The 18,845-nt window shown below is 37.5% G+C and overlaps 1 protein-coding gene across 1 annotated transcript; it reads right to left on the bottom strand.

Moving 5' to 3' along the window:
- Positions 1-5,974: 5,974 nt before the first annotated feature.
- ZNF483 (zinc finger protein 483) lies at positions 5,975-18,845 on the bottom strand. The gene is made up of 6 exons (XM_064290845.1): positions 18,774-18,845; positions 17,193-17,613; positions 15,414-15,502; positions 13,484-13,610; positions 13,004-13,099; positions 5,975-11,029 (listed from the first exon to the last, which is right to left on the bottom strand). The coding sequence occupies exons 1-6, from the start codon at positions 18,843-18,845 to the stop codon at positions 9,477-9,479; spliced, it is 2,358 nt and encodes a 785-aa protein (XP_064146915.1). The 3' UTR covers positions 5,975-9,476.

Genomic DNA, 18,845 nt, shown 5'->3' on the forward strand with positions numbered 1-18,845 from the left:
ACTGAAGTAACATCTTGTTGACTTGGATGTTTTATGCAGGCAGCACAAGTTACAGTGTACCTATGTAAATCACATTCATAAGGTGAAATACTATTTTAGTCGTAATTACCTTTCTAAATTATAAAATATAGACAAATATTTAAATTTTAAATGGAAGCGTATTAGCGATACAGAGTTATATGCAGATGCAGAAGCTAGTACTATGACCAGTACAGGAAAGAAGAGACTGAAAGAAGGCAGAGCACAAATTTCACATTGAATTGTAATTGCAACTTACTGGAGCACAGCAAAATGAAAAAGTAATTTGTTCTGTAAAAAAGTATTAACAATAGTACAGTAGACAATACTTAACATGTCATTTTTCACTAACACAGTGAGTTTGATAAGTTTTCTCCCAATAGTCACAAAAGAATCAATAGAATTAGTCATTGCAAATGAAAATTAAATTTCTACCCAAAAAAACTTAAACCACTTTTAGCAGGCTCTAAGCTTGTAAATTTGGCCAGCTATAAAACAGTCTGACTTCCTGCACAGAAAAGACAACTTTAGCTGGCAAGATGGCAAAAAGAAATTAACATTTTAGTCATTGTAATTTAGGAAATTATGAAGAAAAGACTAAAAAAGATATTTCATAAAAAGTAAAATTTTTGGTTAAGCTACCAAACAATTTTGATCAGAGAATAAAAGACACTTTTAGTAATATTGTCAAAGATCAACTGATTCACAATTTGAAAATTTTCAGGTTTCAACTGGCTTGGATCAGTCAGTCACGTGCTATGACACTGCCCAGTGAATACATACGTTGGGTATATTTTGTCTCAAAGGACATCCAAGTTTACAAATAACTTACCAATTCACAGCCTAAAAACTGAAACTCTTTGTGTAGGTACTTCTGACACTTTCACATCTATCAAAGAATTTCAGCTAAAGACAGAAAAATTAGTTCTTATCATGAAGATGGGACTCCAACTGTTAGGTCAAAATCCAGGTGTACTGAAAGCAGAAGCAATTGAATAATTTCTCTCATTGCTTTGTTCCATTCTATGATGCGTATTGAAAATATCTGAACTCAGTTTTCTGAAGCAGAGTCCAAGAAAAGTGTCATGGATACAGATGCTAGAACTGTTTGGTATACATGTGCAAATACTGTGAAATAATCATCTCCAGTTTAGGGAACTGTTGAAATAGAGAAGATAATGATCTTGTGATCTTGTATTCTTTACCAATGCTCCTTGAGTTGAGTCATAGAAGATTTTTACAAAGGTTTTACAAAGATTTTTTGTAATTCCAATTCAAGATTTCCTTGAAACAAAAGGAATGTCACCACATATTCAATAATCAAAGATAAACAATGGCAATGTAATTTAGGTTTCTTCCCTGATGTTATGCTGTATATGAATGAGCTAAATTTGAAGATCCAGGAAAGGGAAAAATTTGTTAAAAGAAACAAAAATCCTTGCAACTGGACCAATAAACAACATCATGATAAACAAAGAAAATATTGAAGTTGTCAAGGATTTCACTTTACTTGGATCCACAAATGCCCATGGAAAGAGCAGTCAGGAAATGAAACAACATATTGCACTGGGAAAATCTGCTGCAAAAGACCTCTTTAAAGTGTTAAAAAGCAAAGATGTCATTTGAGGACTAAGGTGCAGCTGACCCAAGTCATGGTATTTTCAATCACCTCATATGTTTGTGAAAGCTGGACAATGAATAAGGCGACCGAAGAACTGATGCCTTTGAGTTAGTGTTGGTGAAGACTATTAAATATGCCACGGACTGCCAGAAGAACAAACAAATCTGTCTTGGAAGAAGTACAGCCAGAACACTCCTTGGAAGTAAGGATGGTGAGTCTTTGTCTCAGGCACTTTGGCTGCCACAATGGGCTCAAACAGCAACCACTGTGAGGATGGCCCAAGACCAGGCAGTGTTTCAGTCTGTTGTACATAAGGTCGCTATGAATCGGAACCAACTCAAGGGCACCTAACAACAACACAACAGCTATACAAGTGCAAGAATATATATTGAGATCTAAACATCTCATAATAAAACAAAAAATTACAAATTTTTCTAACAAGAATCAATATGCAGATTTTAACTGTGATCAATAGTACTGTATTTGTAACTGGCTGCAAAAAGAAACAATTTTGAAAAATGCTTTGTTGATATTGATAACTTTAGGGTTTTTTTCCCCATTCATGCAATACTTCTTTTAATTTGATGTTAATAATACTGAGTTCACATAAGAGTTAGTAAATTTATTTAACCTAGACAGACATAGTTTTGAAACTGACTTTTGTGTCAAAGTCAAATCCATCTTTGTAATAAAAAAATGAACAATGTGGATGGAAACTGCAAAGGAAAATAGTTTTTTTGATACTTAATTCAGTGACTGGAAAACTTAAGTATATTTGGAGCAACTTGGGTACGTCAATCTACTTTTCCAATGTAAACTTTATAAATCTAAATATGGATCAAGTATTTCAGATGAAAATCTAGTGTTAAGATGTGCTATCAGTGTAAAATATATATTGGATTTTGAAGACATATACCAGAAATATGAAATATCTCAATAATTTTTATATAAAGTGTAAAATACATATTGGATTTTGAAGACTTATACCAAAAATATGAAATATCTCAGTAATTTTTTATATTGATTACATGTTGAAATGATAAAATTTTGGTATACAGGATTAAATAAAATATACTAATTTCACCTGTTTCTTTTACTTTTTTAATCTGGCTACTAGAAAATTTAAAATCACATGTGGCATTATTTCCTACTGTACAGAACTGCACTAAAACATCTTCCAGTCAGCTTTTTAGAGCCCTTCTTTGAAATATGAAGAGATAGTCAAGGATCACCAGAAGTCTGAGGAAATCCTCCAATGCAAAAGAAATAGAAAACAAGTAAAAGAAACACAGAGGAAACAGTACAGGAACAGAGAATCAGAAAATACACTTAGAAATAAAAACATGATCCAGCACAACTAGGTGGTGCCCAGGTACCACCACTGACTGCTCTGACAGGGATCACAGTAGAGGGTCCCAGATAGAGCTGGGGAAAAACAAACAACATTCTAACTCATAAAAAAAAAAAGACCAGACTTACTGGTCTGACAGAGACTGGAGAAACCCTGAGAGTATGGCCCCCCCGGACACCCTTTTAACTCAGTACTGAAGTCACTCCTGAGGTTCACCCTTCAGCCAAAGATTAGACAGGCCTATAAAACAAACAATAACACAGGTAGTTCAACCGTGTATACAGACTAAGTGGGCACACCAGCCCAGGGGCAAGGATGAGAAGGCAGGAAGGGACAGGAAAGCTGGACGAATGGAAATGGGGAACTCAGAGTAGAGAAGGGGGGAGTGTTGACATGTTGTGGGGTTGGCAACCAATGTCACAAAACAATATGTGTACTTATTGTTCAATGAGGAACTAATTTTCTCTGTAAACTTTTACCTAAAGTACAATTTAAAAAAAAGAAAAATATGAGAACTGACACAAAGCACCCAAAACATTTGACAGTAGGGTTTGAAGATAAAAGTTGAAGAAATCTTCTAGAAAGTGGGATAAAATAAAGACTTGGAAAATAAGAAGAAAAAGATGACAAAACTTATACCAAAAAAAACACTACCCACTGCCATGGAGTCGATTCTGACTCATAGCGACCTTATAGGACAGAGTAGAACTGCCCCATAGGGTTTTTAAGGAGCACCTGGTGGATTTGAACTGCCGACCTTTTGGTTAGCAGCTGTAGCACTTAACCACTATGCCACCAGGGTTTCCAATATTTATAAAATCAGTAAAAAAACAAATCCAAAAGCTGACTAATAGGAATGATGAAAAGAATAAGAACAGAGAAATTATTAAACAAATAATACCAAAGAATTTCCCAGAACCAAAGGACATGTGTTCCCCCACTGAAGGGGCCCCATGAATTCCCAATACAGTAAGAAACGACCTGTATCACGAAACAGCAGAGTGAGATTTCTGAGTATCACATACAGACAATCACAAAGGCATCCTAAGGGGGAAAAATGCTAATGAGTGACATACAAATGTTCAGAAATTAGAATGGCACTGGACTTCATAAAAGGAACACTGAAAGGTAGAAAATAATGCAACAAGACATTAAAAAATCTGAAGAAAAGTGATTTCCAACCTAGAATTCATTACTCTCAGCTATTAACATTATACTGTATTTTTTCATACTGTATATAATCTTTATCAGTTTAAGGATGAGCATTTCCTTCCGTCTTTAGCTTACTATGAGTTATTTAAACACCAGGAATGAAGTTTGTCCCCCTCCAATACATTATTCAGAAACCCTGGTGGCACAGTAGTTAAGAGCTATAGCTGCTAACCAAAAGATCAGCAGTTTGAATCCACCAGGCGCTGCTTGGAAACCCTATGGAGCAGTTCTACTCTGTCCTATAGGGTCGCTATGAGCTGGAATCAACTTGATGGCAAAGGTTGTTTTTTTTTTTTTAATACATTATTCAGTCATTCAACAAATATTTACTGAATTCCTACTAAGAGCTAGGAGCAGGGATCACAGCAGAAGATTCTTGCTCCTATGAAGCTTACAGAGTAGAGAGAAAAAGCAATATACAAATAAGGAAAAATTCTGTATTCTCAAGGTTTACTTATGTCAAGTAGAATTTTGTTCAATTTTTTCTAGCCAAATTGGTGCTAGACTTGTTAAGAGTGGCTACAAAAAACTCAGAGGTTTTAAAGAAAATGTAGCTATTTATTCATAGCACCTGTGTTGTTGTATTAGCCATCAAAATTACTTGGAAATCTAGAGAAAACAAAATTGTCAAAGCTTATATTTTACTAGACTTGTTTTATTATAAAACCTATGTGCTTTGTTTATTTCGAGAGAATATGTTAAATATGATGTCTACTCAACAACTGTTTTAATACAGGCTCAACAACTATGTCAATATTGACCAAACAGACTCTAGCAGTTGTAGGTCATACACAAGACAAAGCCCTAGTATCTTTGATGATCCCATGAAGGAAATAAAACAGTGGAATAAAACGATGACCAGCAGTTTATTTTCGTTATGGTGGAAGTGAAGTATATTAAAATATTTTCTGATGTTGAACTACTCATGAATCAAGGCACTAGTGCCTAGAACCCCTCTGAAGACCTAAGGATAAGAAATCCAGGACCAAGGCTCACCACTGCAGTTGGCTTGCCAAAAAGAATCATAGAACCTGATCCCTGATCACTAAAGGAATCCAAATCTACCAGATTGGCAAGCCCTAGGTCAACCAGGCTCCCTTCCAGCCTGCTGCTGTCAAGAGTGTGCTTGAGGGGCATTTAGAACACAGAAAAAGGAAACTTAAGAGGATGTTAGGGACAGACTAATAAGGTAGAAGTTGAAATTTAAGAAAAAAAAAACTTTATATACATATGTAACTGTTACATATTTTGTTCTAAAATCTAAAAAGTATTTGAAACAGCTTCAAAAAGTAAACAATTTTTGTTACTTAAATAAGTGGACGACTAATGGGGGCTGGAGCAAAAATATAAGTGGGAAAAATAAAATCAAGGAGAAGCTTAGCACAAAAAACACAAGCAATTAGGTTTTGTACACTTACAACAGATGAGCTTGAAATGTGCCTCAACATCCTAGAAACCAATACAAAGAAACATGATTAGTTGTAAGATTCAAGAACTAAACTGTTGATTGCAGGAGCCTTGTCTTGTCCTGTGACCTAAAAGAGACATCTTCGATGGAGACACATTAAGAAGAAATGTTTTTAAAAGCAAACCCCAAACCAAACCCACTGCTGTTGTTTCCAAATGATAGCGGCCCTACAGGACAGACTAGAACTGCCCCTTAGTTTCCAAGGCTGTAATCTTTACAGAAGCAGACTGCCACATCTTTCTCCCTTGTAGCAGCTGGTGGGTTTGAACTGCCAACCTTTCAGTTAGCAGCCGTGCACCTAATGACTGCGCTACCAGGACTCCTTTTTAAAAGCAAGATCTTCATTATAAAGTAAAATATTTCATAAGGCTGATCTTAATATGCATTACATAATGTAAACCAATGGCCTAATGCAATTCTGTAAGGAGACAAAAGAAGTGTAAAAACTTTTGAGGATGGGACTAATCTAAAAATGAATTTTAAGTATTTAGGTGATGGGCAAGATTAAATATTCTTCAGGCCAGTCACCCAAAATTAATTATTGAAACCAAGCTTTTGATATATAGCGTGCAGCAGGGTTTGAGGTTGCCCTCTGCGGCTAGTACATGGTGTTAGAAAATTCATGCTGGATAAAGGACTTGTATTCAGGATATACGAAGAATACTATAGTAAAGCCTGTGACAGCCAGAACTCAATAGAACTCAAAAAGACTGCCTTCTTTTTCCGGGTCTTACAAGTTTTCCGCCTTTGACAGGGTGCAGTCACCACTTTCCTATCACTGTTAGTGGAAACTATTTGCATTCTCCTGCTGTGACAGGTTTCTGCCTCACACAGGTTCTAGCTTTCACAGCTTTTACTGTAACTCAATAATAGGACAACCCAATTTTTTAAATAGGCAAAAGATTTGAATAAACATTTCATCAAAGAAGGTATATGAATGGCTAAAGAGCACATGAAAAGGTGCTCAATATCATTAGTCATTAAAGAAGTTCCAATTAAAATGATAAAAAGATACCCCTTCATCTGCTAGGATGGCTATAACCTAAAGGACGGACAATAAGTACCGGTGAGGACGCGGAGAAACAGGGCCTCATACGCTACTGGTGGGCACATAAAATGGTGTAGTCATAGTGGAAAACAATTTGGCAGTTTCCTAAAAATGTAAACAAAAAGCAACTGCACTTGTAGGCACCCACCCAAGAATAATAAAAACATATGTCCAAAGACTTGCACACTGATGTTAAAGGAAGCCTTATTCATAAACCCAGAGAGCCTAAAACTGTAAACAGCCCAAATATCCCTCGACTGGTGAATGGACAAAATATGGTATATCCACACAATGGAATATTATTCAATAATTTAACAATAAAAACATTGTTAAATGAAGAAAGATAAATACAAAAGACCACATACTGTATGATCCCATTTATATAAAGTATCTCAAAAAGGCAACTCTATAAAGACAAAGTAGAATGATTAGTGGTTGCCTGGGATGGGGATGGGGATTAACTGGAAATGGGCATGAGGAGTCTCACTGGGTTGATGAAATATTCCAAATTTGGATTATGGCGATGGCTACACAACTCAGTATATTTATTCAAACTCACTGAACTGTACACTTGAAATAAATTTTATGGTATGTAATTCATACCTCAATAAAGTTGTAAAAAAAAAACAACTATGTTCCAGATTTCCAGGAGATGCTGGAAATAAAACATTCTCTTATAAAAGCTGAGCAGCCCAACTAAATGTCTGGAACAAAGCTTTCCTCAAGAGAAGTAACTTAACAAATTTAATTATTTTTATAAGTTTTTTTTTTTTTCCCCCAGAAAAAATTTAAACCACAATGAATGATCCTCATAAGCCATATTCTTTTCATGGCTAGAATGTGCTTGGTCCATTCAGCAATAACTACGCAGAGCAATTTATCACACAGCATCTATGTGAACTGCAAGCTTTGCTTCTGAGGGGGAGGGGAAAGAAAAACGAAGAAGCCAAAAACTTTCTTCAGAGGTAGCATCGCAAATCCAAGCCCGTCAAATCACAGCAAATATTGCTGAGTATGAGATCAGCACAAGGCTCTCTTCACTTCCATAGCCTGGAGTATCCCGATTCAGTGCTTTTCCAGGAGCCGCCTCATATTTCAACTTTGTTGCTTCTGATTAGGTGCCGTAAAGTCCATTTCACCTCAACTTCAGGGACTTCTTATTCTTGAACCATTGCTGAGCCAGTAGGGTTCTTCAAGCCCTATGTCCTGAGTTCATTCAGGGTCTTTAGTTTGTTTCTCAGTTAGAAATTATTATTTAGGCTCCACCAATGAAATTTAGGAATACTCCACCTATGTCTATACATTTCACTCTTTTGAGGTCTAACTTCGCAGCTGGAAACTTATTCTAGATCACTTCTACATCTTTTCCTGAATTTTACTTGCTATTTTTATCAGTGGGTTCTCTTTAGATTTTGGATATATATTCTCCATACGGGAGGGGATCATAATATCAAATCCTACCATGGACCAGTCATGTCACATAAAAGAATTTGGCAAGCAAAAGAGTACATTCCCCATCTAAAGATGGCAGGTGCTACCCAAGACCAGCTAACTGTACTATAGAAATATGAGCCCAGTGTTGTCAGCTCTTAAAATATTTCAAAATGAGCCCTGGTTTTCTTAAATATGAAATTTCCTAATTTTCAAATGGTGAAAACTAATTCTACACACACCCACCCATGCAGACCAACTAAAACATGTCTAAGGTCTCTACTTGATTCTTGAGGCAACATCTCATGACCTTTGCCATACAGAATATTTACACTCCAACTACCAGGATCTGTACTTGCTACAGGCAAATGTGTGGTTTAAAAAAATAAAATTCTATTTTGCAAGAGAGAATCCATCAGAAAAGTTGTTTTCAGCAACTGCCTTACCCCTACCCCTACCCTATCGCCACCCCCATCTATTTTCCTAGCACTGTTACTCTCACAGCTCAGACGGCTCAAGTAGAAGCCTTCTGAATTCCCCATCTCAGCCAATCAGAGGAAAAGAGGTTGGGGTCTTTATCCAGTTAAAACATTACCTGAAGGAAAATTCGTTTGAGTCTGACTTCTTCCATTTTACAGTATTCTAGAGATTCCTGCATCAAGTATTCAAAAAATATACTGTAATCTCACTAAGCCAGAAGTCCAGCAACCTAAATGAGAATAATTCTCTACTAGAGAAACTTGAAAGTTCCAATTAACCTAAACTCATTAACTTATTTTCACAGCTTTGGACAATATCTGAGCTAGGAAGACACAAAATTCATTAGTCTAACCTCTTCATTCTACTGTTAAAGAACTGAAATTCAGAAATGCTAAATAATCTGCCCAAGATTACATAGCAAATTGGTTGGCAAGTAAGGACAGAACCCAGGTTACCTGATTCTAGTCAAGTGTTCTTTCCAATACACTACATGGTAGTGGAAGGGGTGCTAGAGGAAAATCCCCTGAAGAACAAAGGTTAGTAAGGTGGTCCTGTGCACAAATTCCCCCCACCCACACCTTGGGTGTTAAATTCAAGCTTGGCTTTTTAGAGTCATTTTACATCTCAAGCTACTTTCCTCATTTTTCACATGACTTTACCGAATCTAGTTACTATCTACTAGCAGTTAACATCTTTGCAAGGGGGATGAATGGGAAAAGTACTATTTTTCCTAGCTCCCAACCTATCACAGTTACAGCCAGTAATCAATACTGTGGTAGTTTAACTCTCAGGTTTTTAATAAGGGACAATTTTCGCTAAAATGTTCCCTTTTATTATATTCCCAGAATTACTCTACAGGGTGAAATCCTCGATGTCTGATGAGGCCTGAATTACTTTTAAACGTCTTCCGACATTCTTTACATTCATACTCTCTCCTTCCAGTGTGAATTTTTAGGTGCTCTACAAGGACTGAGCTTCGACTAAAGGTTGCTCCACAATAGGTACATTCATAGGGTTTCTCTCCAGTATGAATTCGATGATGTTCATTAAGAGATGAACTCTGACTGAACGATTTCCCACATTCTTTACATTTATAAGGCTTTACACCAGTATGAATTCTCTGATGACGACTAAGAAGTGAATGGGTAGGGAAGGCTTTCTCACACTGGCTACATTTGTAGGGTTTTTCTCCTGAATGAAGTCTTTGATGATAAATAACAGATGTAAAATGGCTGAAGGTCATTCCGCAATCATTACATAAGTATGGTTTTTCTCCAGTATGAATTCTCTGATGTCGAGTAAGGCAGGAAGCCTGTCTAAAAGTTTTTCCACATTCACCACATTTATAGGGTTTCTCTCCAGTATGAATCCTCTGATGTTTGGAAAGGGATGAGCTATGACTGAAGGATTTTCCACAATCATTACATGTATAAGGCTTCTCTCCAGTATGAATTCGCTGGTGCTGAACAAGAGACGAACTGTCACTGAACGGTCTCCCACAATCTTTACACTTGTAGGGTTTTTCTCCAGTATGAATTCTCTGATGTTTAATGAGATGGGCACTCAGGGTGAAAGCTTTTCCACAATCATCACATTTGTAGGGTTTCTTTCCAGTATGAGTTCTGTGGTGTGGTGTGAGTGACGAACTGCTACTGACAGCTTTTCCACATTCATTGCACATAGAGGGTTTTTCCCCAGCATGAATTCTGGGATGTTTAGTGACTGATGCACTATAGTCAAAGGCTTTTCCACACTTACTGCATTTATGGTTTTCTTCTCCAGACTTAGTATTCTCATCTTTATTCAAGGCTGTATCCTGACATAAATCTTTCCAACATCTATCACATGTAGAGGAGTTTTTTCCATCAGTTCTCTTACTAAGGGATGAGCTTTGAATAAAGGTTGTACCACAGTGAATGCATTTCTGGGATTTATCCCCCAAATGAATTTTCTTATGTTTCTGACGTCTAATAACAGTTGAAGAGTGACTTAAGGCTTTTCCACCTTCACTGCATTTCCATGTTTTTTCTCCATTATGTTCTTTGCGGTTCAGAACAAGGTCTGAATGGAAACTGAAGGATTTCTTGCATTCATTATACCTCCGAGATTTCTTCCTTAAGTAGACCCTCAGATGTTTAATTACGTTCGAATTTTGTTTGGAATTATTTCCAAAGGGGCTTTTTTCGGGGGTAAGGACTGACCTCACACTGAGGCTTCCACCAAATTCTTCATCCTTATTGACTTTTTCTTGAGTTTTCTTTTGTGTGAATGTTTCTTGTGAATATTCCTGACTCCTATGATCCTCTTCTAATCTGTTGTGACACTCCGAGGACTCTCCCATCATTAAGTCACAATCATCATCCCTTAATAAACTCTCCATTATTGTATCCAGAGATAAGTCTTCCATAAAAGCATCATGGTTTGGAATGGATTTCTTAAATTCACATAGAGGATCACAGTCTAAAAGAAATAAGAAACAATATTTCCTGTTTGCAATAAAGGAAACTGCTGTATTTGAACTGAAACAGGAATACAGATAATGACTATAAGAAATATAGCTTGGATGGTTCTTAAATAGAGCCTTATAACACAAGGAAAAGAAAGGAGCCATAGGGAAGCAAGGTAAACATAGCAGTTAGGAAGATGAAATGTTTGTGCTTTTTTGTTAGAGATGCAAGTTCTGACTCATATTTTAAATTACTTTAATAGGCTCCAATCTATTCTCCCTATATCCAAACTTTCCTCTTTTAACAGTAATAATAGCACACACATCGAATGCCTACCAAGTGCCAGGCCTCACGCCAAGCACTTCACTTGCGTTACATCATTTAATTTTCACAACAACTCTATGAAGCAGATGCTTTTATTATCCCTGTTTTATGGATGTGACAACGAGGCACATAGAATGTAAGTAACTTGTCCAAGATCATGTGGATTTTTAAGTGGTAGAGCCGGATTTGTAACCTAGGCTTATGACAAAGGTCATATTCTTGATCCTTACACCATACTGCCTCTCCTGAAAGGAGCCAAATAGCACTCATTTTACAGAAAATGTGAATCATATCACGGACATGCAATAACACTGATGCTAAACTCTCAAAGGTTTGGTCCTACTTTACCTACACGATCTTGCAGATACACTAATCATGCATCCATTTACTGTTCCTGCCACACTGCAGCATTTTCAACCCTCTTTTGTTTTGGTATTACTACTTCCTATTAACTACAATGCAATCCTATGGCACCCTCATCTATCACAAACATATACATTTAACACGGTCTAAAGTTCAAGTTGGAAGACAGGCCGGCTGATCTGCTTCCCAAAGGTAGCAGAGGTAACAGCCTTGCAAATTCTATGGAGCACAGTTCTATTCTACACACATGGAGTTACCGTGAGTTGGAATGGACTCAGTGGCAACTAACAACAACAAAATAGAGTTCAAGTTCCACAATTTCTACAAAGCTTTCTCCACTACCATACTCTCACTGATGGTTAATCTTGAAGGATTAACACAACTGTTTTCCAAATATTAGAATCCATATATATCTATGCATTTAGACATGTATAGATGTATATTTTTCCCCTTTAACAAAAATGGGATTATACCATACATGTTGTCCGTTGGATGGGGCTTTACTTATCCTTCAAGATTCAGCTCAAATGTTAATTAAGCCCCTGCTCCTATACACCTCCATGGCTCCTTATACATGATATTATTTAGCACTCATCCCATTACTAACATTTTTTTTTTATATGTCTCTATGGTATCCGTGAAAATGCACCTTTCAGATCTCCTCCTGTAGGGAGCTTGCCTGACAGCCCTTGTTGCTGGAATGTGGATCTACCACTGCATTCATGCCAAGGCCACTTTCCTATGGGCTGCTCCCAGCTGATGACTGAGTACGGTAGGGATACCGAAGCAAGCCCTTTTCTACAAAGCAAGGGACTCCTCTGATGGGCAACTTTGGTTTGAGGACTCCCTTTTTACCTTGCCAAAGCATTCTTAGAACTGCACTGCAGTCTAAGAAGGGCTCTTCCTTCCCAATCTTCCTTCCTTCCCTCTCTCATTCACAGGGGTCTGGCCAGCACCATGCTCTGACAGCTCTTCTATCCTCTTCCTGTTCCCTCCCCATTTTCTTACACTGAATTTTCCCTAAAAAAATCTCTTGCATGGCTAATTGTTTCTTGGCATCTTACTTCTCACAGGACCCAAACAAAGACAATCTCTCCCACTATAATGAACATTCTAGGAACAAGCGCTACATTCTAATCATCTTTATATTTTAGCCCACTCAGCATTTCAAAGGTTCTTCTTCTCAACTGAGGTGGTGAGCAACTGTTTTAATTTCTCTGGCTACTTTTCACCAATTTACCTGGTCTGGAGCCTTTTGAGCCTTCTTTTTCCAGCAGCCATGGCATTACAACCCACTTCAGCTGGGAAATCAATTCTAGTTTGGAAACTGGTAAGCCTACTCATAGAGACAAAAATGGAAAATAGTTGTTTATGCATAGAACAAAGACATCCAATATCTATTCATACATAGCCTCTCCAGGGACGACAGAAGATACTTTCAAGCACAAAGATATCAATACTGACATGTGAGGAGGAAACGAGTGAAGACATGGCCTTGATGGCAGCAAAAGGATGGTTTACATTTGTAGTTCAATGAGGCAAAGACCCTTCTTTGGAGGAAATGTACATTTTTAGGACTCATTTTTAGGATTAGTAATCTTAGTCCCTGCATGCCCCGCCAAAACAAAGTTAAAGTACTTCATGTGGCACTTATCTTTCAATAATGGGAGACAAAAAGATATCCAACTTAGATGCCAGGTCATGAAGAGAAGATGTTTACCCAGAAATTCTAGGTTCCTAAAGTTCTCCAGCAGCACTTCCATAAACAGCTCCTTTTGAAAAGGCTCCAGCCTCTTCCACTCTCCTCTGGAAAAGTTCACAACCACATCCTTGAAGGCCATGGATCCCTACAACACCAAACAGAGATCTTTTCCATTGGATTATCCCCAAATAGATCCTAAGGATCCAAAGCAGTAGTCAAGATACAAAGTAACAGCTTTGATAGCTTTCAAATTTTTTAAGTATTTCAAAGCAAGCTAGGAAGCAGCTATTATACAACAAATGCCATTATTATTATCTGTGTTAAAGTGATGCAGATCATGTCTATGACACAATTCCTGCCTCTCTCCTCGAGTCCCTGGTATGAAATGCTGTACAAGGATTCTCTGGAATAATACTGACCGAGTCCTACATTGACTTCTACGATTAAAAGAAAAATATTAAATGAAGGGTACAATTCACATTCCCGTACTCCAAATTCATACAATTTACGTAAGCTAACCACACATAATGATTAATACATAAAAGTAATATCAGCAACTATATTCCCAACTTTAATTTCCAGTTGATTAAACACAGCAATCACTATCTATCACAATCAACCAGAACCTGTATTCAATAACACAGACGTAACATAGACACACTTGGAATTTCTCTATAATTACTGACTCATTAAAATATACTTTCTATAACATCCTCTGCATGGCATTTTACAGTATACAGCAGACTTACTACTAGCATTTGTATTAGTTTCTTGCAGCTGTTGTAACAAATTACCATAACTATGGTGGCTTAAAATTTATTCGCTCATAGTTCTCAGGACTAGAATCCAAAATCAAGGTGTTAGCACAGCTGAGCTCCCTTCAGAGGCTCTGAGGGGAAATCCATTTCTTGCCTTTTCTAGCTTCTGGTAGCTGCTAACATTCCTTGGCTTATGGCCGTATCACTCTAATCCCTGCCTCTGTCTTTACATGGCCTTCTCTTCTGTGTGAATGTGTCTGATCTCCCTCTGCCTCTCTCTTATAAGGGCTTTTAGGGACCACCTCAACAATCCAGGATAATCTCCTCATCTCAAACTCCTCAACTTAATTGTATCTGCAAAGACTCTTTTTCCAAATAAGGTAACATTTTTAGGCTCCAGAGATTAGAACATGGACATATTTTTGGGAGCCATTATCAGCCTACCTCAGCACTATTATTCATTATCGTCAATAAGAATTTTTTCCCTAACTAATGGCATATAGGAAACTTACTGATTTATAACCACCTGCTTTTCTCAATTATTGTATGAGTTTCAGTATTTGTTCAGTTGATTTTCTGAGGTTTTCCAGACAATAATATTATCCATAAAAAATATGCATTTGCCTCTTTCAAACCAATACTTGTATCTTGTTTCTTATCTTTCTGGCTCATCTAATTGGCCAGGATGGTCAGAAAATACTGATTAACAGAAGTGAGATTACCAAACCAAAACCAAACCCAGTGCCATCGAGTCGATTCTGACTCATAGCGATCCTATAGGTCAGGGTAGAACTACCCCATAGAGTTTCTAAGGAGCGCCTGGCAGATTTGAACTGCTGACCCTTTGGTTAGCAGCCGTAGCAGTTAACCACTGTGCCACCCGGGTTTCAGACATCCTTATTTTTTGATGACGTTGTAAGGCCCGTTTCCAATTTTCCATTAACCAGCTGCAGATATTCTTTATCATGTTAATTTTATCAAGAATACTTATTGAATTTTCGTTAAAAAATTTTTTTAAATTGTCGTCAGACTTGTGATACATTATGGAAAATGAAATAAAATAGCACATGAAGAATGAGGTATAAGTTCCTTCAAAGTGAGACTGTCAATTATTTTTGTGTCTTTAAACCACATAGTAGAAGCTCAATGAGTATTCACTAAAGAAGAAAAATCAGTGAACGCAAACTTACTGAGGCCTCAGCACTTGGAAGGCCGACAGTCATTTTATCTTCTTCTGGGTTCTCATCTTGGGAAATGGCATTATCTTGAGAGATCGGATCTAGGAAGGGGGAAAAGAAAAGACCAGTTTTTAAATGGATTTTTCAAACCAGAAATCCTCACGTCCATCTCATGCTCCTTTAGAGAAAAAGTTCAGAAGACACAGGGAAAAAAAAAAGTTTTCCCCACCTTTTAAGAGAGCTAGCAGCCACAGATACTGTTTCCTATAAAACCCCAAGCTTTTGCCCCTTCCTCATAAAAAATCTTTAAGTCCTAAGCTCATAAAAACTCTCTCTCCTTCATTCTACATACCCAATTTTAATGTATTTAATTTGCACAATAAAGATTTTTAAAATTTATACATTTACTGGATGTATTAAGGTAAAGTAGCATATTTCTTTCATATATTAATTTATTTTCTTTACCATCCTAGCACAGTGTCACTCATAATTATTTACTGAAGGAAAGCACTAAGCTGGCCTCAAGAAATGACTCCATCTCTGGGGTCACTAGCAGATTCCGAAAGACAGAAATGGGTATTTAAACATAGGAACTAAATGTACAAAATGCCCTGAGATGTCAACTGCTCCTCTTGTAATAAAGGAAATTTTTTTTTTTTTTTTTTTAAGAATACTCCACCTTCTTAAGAAAAGAATTTTAGGTAGCTTTATTGTTTAGGCAATCAACACAAATTAAGAATTAGAATTACGCAATCAAAAAGAAAAGAGGGATGATCTTAAACAAAAACTGTCCAGACGAGTCATGGAGGAGGGGTTAGGAAAGCCAAATTTTAGATTCACCAATTTGCTGTGTGACCACAAAGTAAGTCTGTGGAGGTAAACAATACTTCCTTACCTCTCTCAGAGGTCTTGGTAGAATAAAACTGTCACATAGTGTATTGTGAGTCCAGGGGTAAATAGTATGCTAAAAATATGTGGCATAAACATTGTTAGCATATTAGAGGGTTTTTATAAAAGTTGAGCCATATTCCCTCAAAGGGCTCTTTCCCTAGAAGTGTTTACATTAATATTTTATAATGATATAATGATAAATATGCTATAATTCAGTTTATATTTTATACTTATATACAACTTACAATAATGTAACTATAAAAATATAATTCAGTTGTTCTTCCTCCTGAAGGCTCTAAAACTGCACTATCTCAATAGGGTAGTCACTAGCCACCTGTAGCTATTTAAATTAAAAATCAGTTCCTTATTTGCATTACTCACATTTCAAGTACTTAACTTGAACTCCAAAACAGTACAGAGTACATTCCCATCACTGCAGAGAAAGCTTCTACTGATTATCTCTACTCTAAAAAACATGCTACTGCACACATTGGAGTTAGAAGTTAAGGCTGGGGCTGGGAGATATGCTTCATACTCCAAACATTTTCACAGATAACTTCTTTCTCTCTTGTTTTCTAAGGGTCCCCTTACTCAAGGGGGAAGGGAAAAAATTAATATTTCTTAAGCATCTACCATGTATTACACCTTATCATGTTTAATCCTTATAACCAAACTATGGAGAAGACTGTACTCCTTTTCTACAGGTAAAAAAAAATTAATGTTCTGAGAGGCTGCGTGGCTTGCCCAAGATTGCACAGTAAATGGCAGGGCTGATTCAAACCCAGTCCCCACTCCAAAACTTAGACCTCTCTTTAGCAGTAAAGTACTTTCTGTGGAAGGAGTTACTTTCACACCTTGAGGAGATCTCTCCCACTTCCTCCCTCCATCTATAAATCTTACCGTCCTTTTCTTCAAGCATTTGGGTCAAATCCTCTACTAGGGTCACCACCTTCTCACTACTCTCAGGATGTTGTGACTTTACCCAATTCCTGATCTCCCCAGGTAAAATGGCCAGGAATTGCTCAAACACCAAAAGCTCTAAAATCTGTTCTTTCGTGTGAATGTCTGGTCTCAGCCACTGAACACAGAGCTCCCAGAGGTGATTCAGGGCTTTTCTGGGTCCAGCCATTTCTGAGTAACGAAACCACCTGAACCTCTGTCTTGAAGTCTCTGGGTCAGTAGCGTCTCCTCTTAAGATAGCTTCTTGATCCCCAGGAGCATCCAATTTTAGGACCTTGTTTTGTTCACTTGAAGCCAGAGCATGAGGGTCTGAGAAAGTGGCCTCCATCTTGTTCAAGAGCAGTACAGCTTGCAGAATGTACTACCAGCAGGAATCCAGTCCCCTTTAGATTAGTTGAATATCAGTACAGTCCACTAACGGGCACTACAGACAGCAAAATACCAAGGTTAATTCAAAGGTTCCAAGGATTCAGTTTACAGTCTTGCAGAAACTGTCAAGAAATACAAGGTATTAAATAAGTGAGACACATTGTTTTTAATCCTAAAAACACTGTTCTTGGTTTGGTTCAGATATATATTCACATACGCATAACCCTCAGGTGACTAGAATAGCCCTGCCCAACTACTATATTGAAAAGGTAATTTTCTTTGCAGGTCAACAGTCAAAGTGTTATTTAAGGGTAATTAAAAGTGTCCTCCACTGAACGTAATTAATGTCACCAAACTGTACATGTGAAGGCTGTAGAAATGGCAAATGTTTTGTTACCTATATATTTATCACAATAAAAGAAATAATAATAAAAAAAGCACTCTCCAAGGAAGCAGCTGCCTCAGGCTAAATACTATGCCTTATAAGCAAAATGTCAGAAAAAGCTCAGTAATACAAAGGGATCCAGTCACAAACTATTTAGAAACTCCTGTTCTCTCTGTGTGCATGGCAACACATTTCCCACCAGTCACTCAACTCAGGGGTCACCCACCGGACTCTCAAATCTCTCTTCCTCATTACTGCTCACATCATCATTAACCAAGTCCTAGGGATTTTATTCCCTAAGTACTTCCCCATTTCATCCGTACTGAGACTAGCTAAGTACAAGCTACCACTCACCTCCCTCAATCCAGTCTGCACACTATAGCCTAACGATTCCCTCCAACACGCAAAAGATAATGCTATCACTCCCCTGCTTAGAACTCTTCACTGTCTTCCCAAATGTCTCAGTATGACACTCAAGCACAGAGGCCATGCATGATGATCTAGAGACCCTGCCTTGATGACCTCAGTTCTCTGAGCTTTAGCTACCCCTAATGGATTGATACTGCAGTCATAAAGAATATCTTGCCCACTCTAAGGCACTATTTATCCTTTTCCATCCTTTGCACCAAGACCATTCCCTCTCCTACTAATTTTTACTCATTCTTTAAAACTTGACTGCTTTCAACTGTCGCCTCTTCTGCGAAACTCCCTTTGCTCTTCCTTGTGCTCCTTTGCACAGAGCCTGCTCCTGTGTTGCATGCATTCACCCATTCTATAAATAACTGGGCATCTACAATGAGCTGGGCACTGAAGAGACAGGCACCGACACGTGAGACCAT

Source organism: Loxodonta africana, chromosome 9, assembly GCF_030014295.1.
Source record: "Loxodonta africana isolate mLoxAfr1 chromosome 9, mLoxAfr1.hap2, whole genome shotgun sequence".
NCBI lineage: Eukaryota > Metazoa > Chordata > Mammalia > Proboscidea > Elephantidae > Loxodonta > Loxodonta africana.

Coding starts and splice junctions, on each gene's coding strand:
- ZNF483 (XM_064290845.1), bottom strand. CDS start 18,845: ATGGTCTCACGTGTCGGTGCCTGTCTCTTCAGTGCCCAGCTCATTGTA. Junction 17,614..18,773: donor CCCAGTTATTTATAGAATGG/GTGAATGCATGC, acceptor TCCTGCTGGTAG/TACATTCTGCAAGCTGTACT. Junction 11,030..13,003: donor CTCAAAAGGCTCCAGACCAG/GTAAATTGGTGA, acceptor CTTTTATGGAAG/ACTTATCTCTGGATACAATA.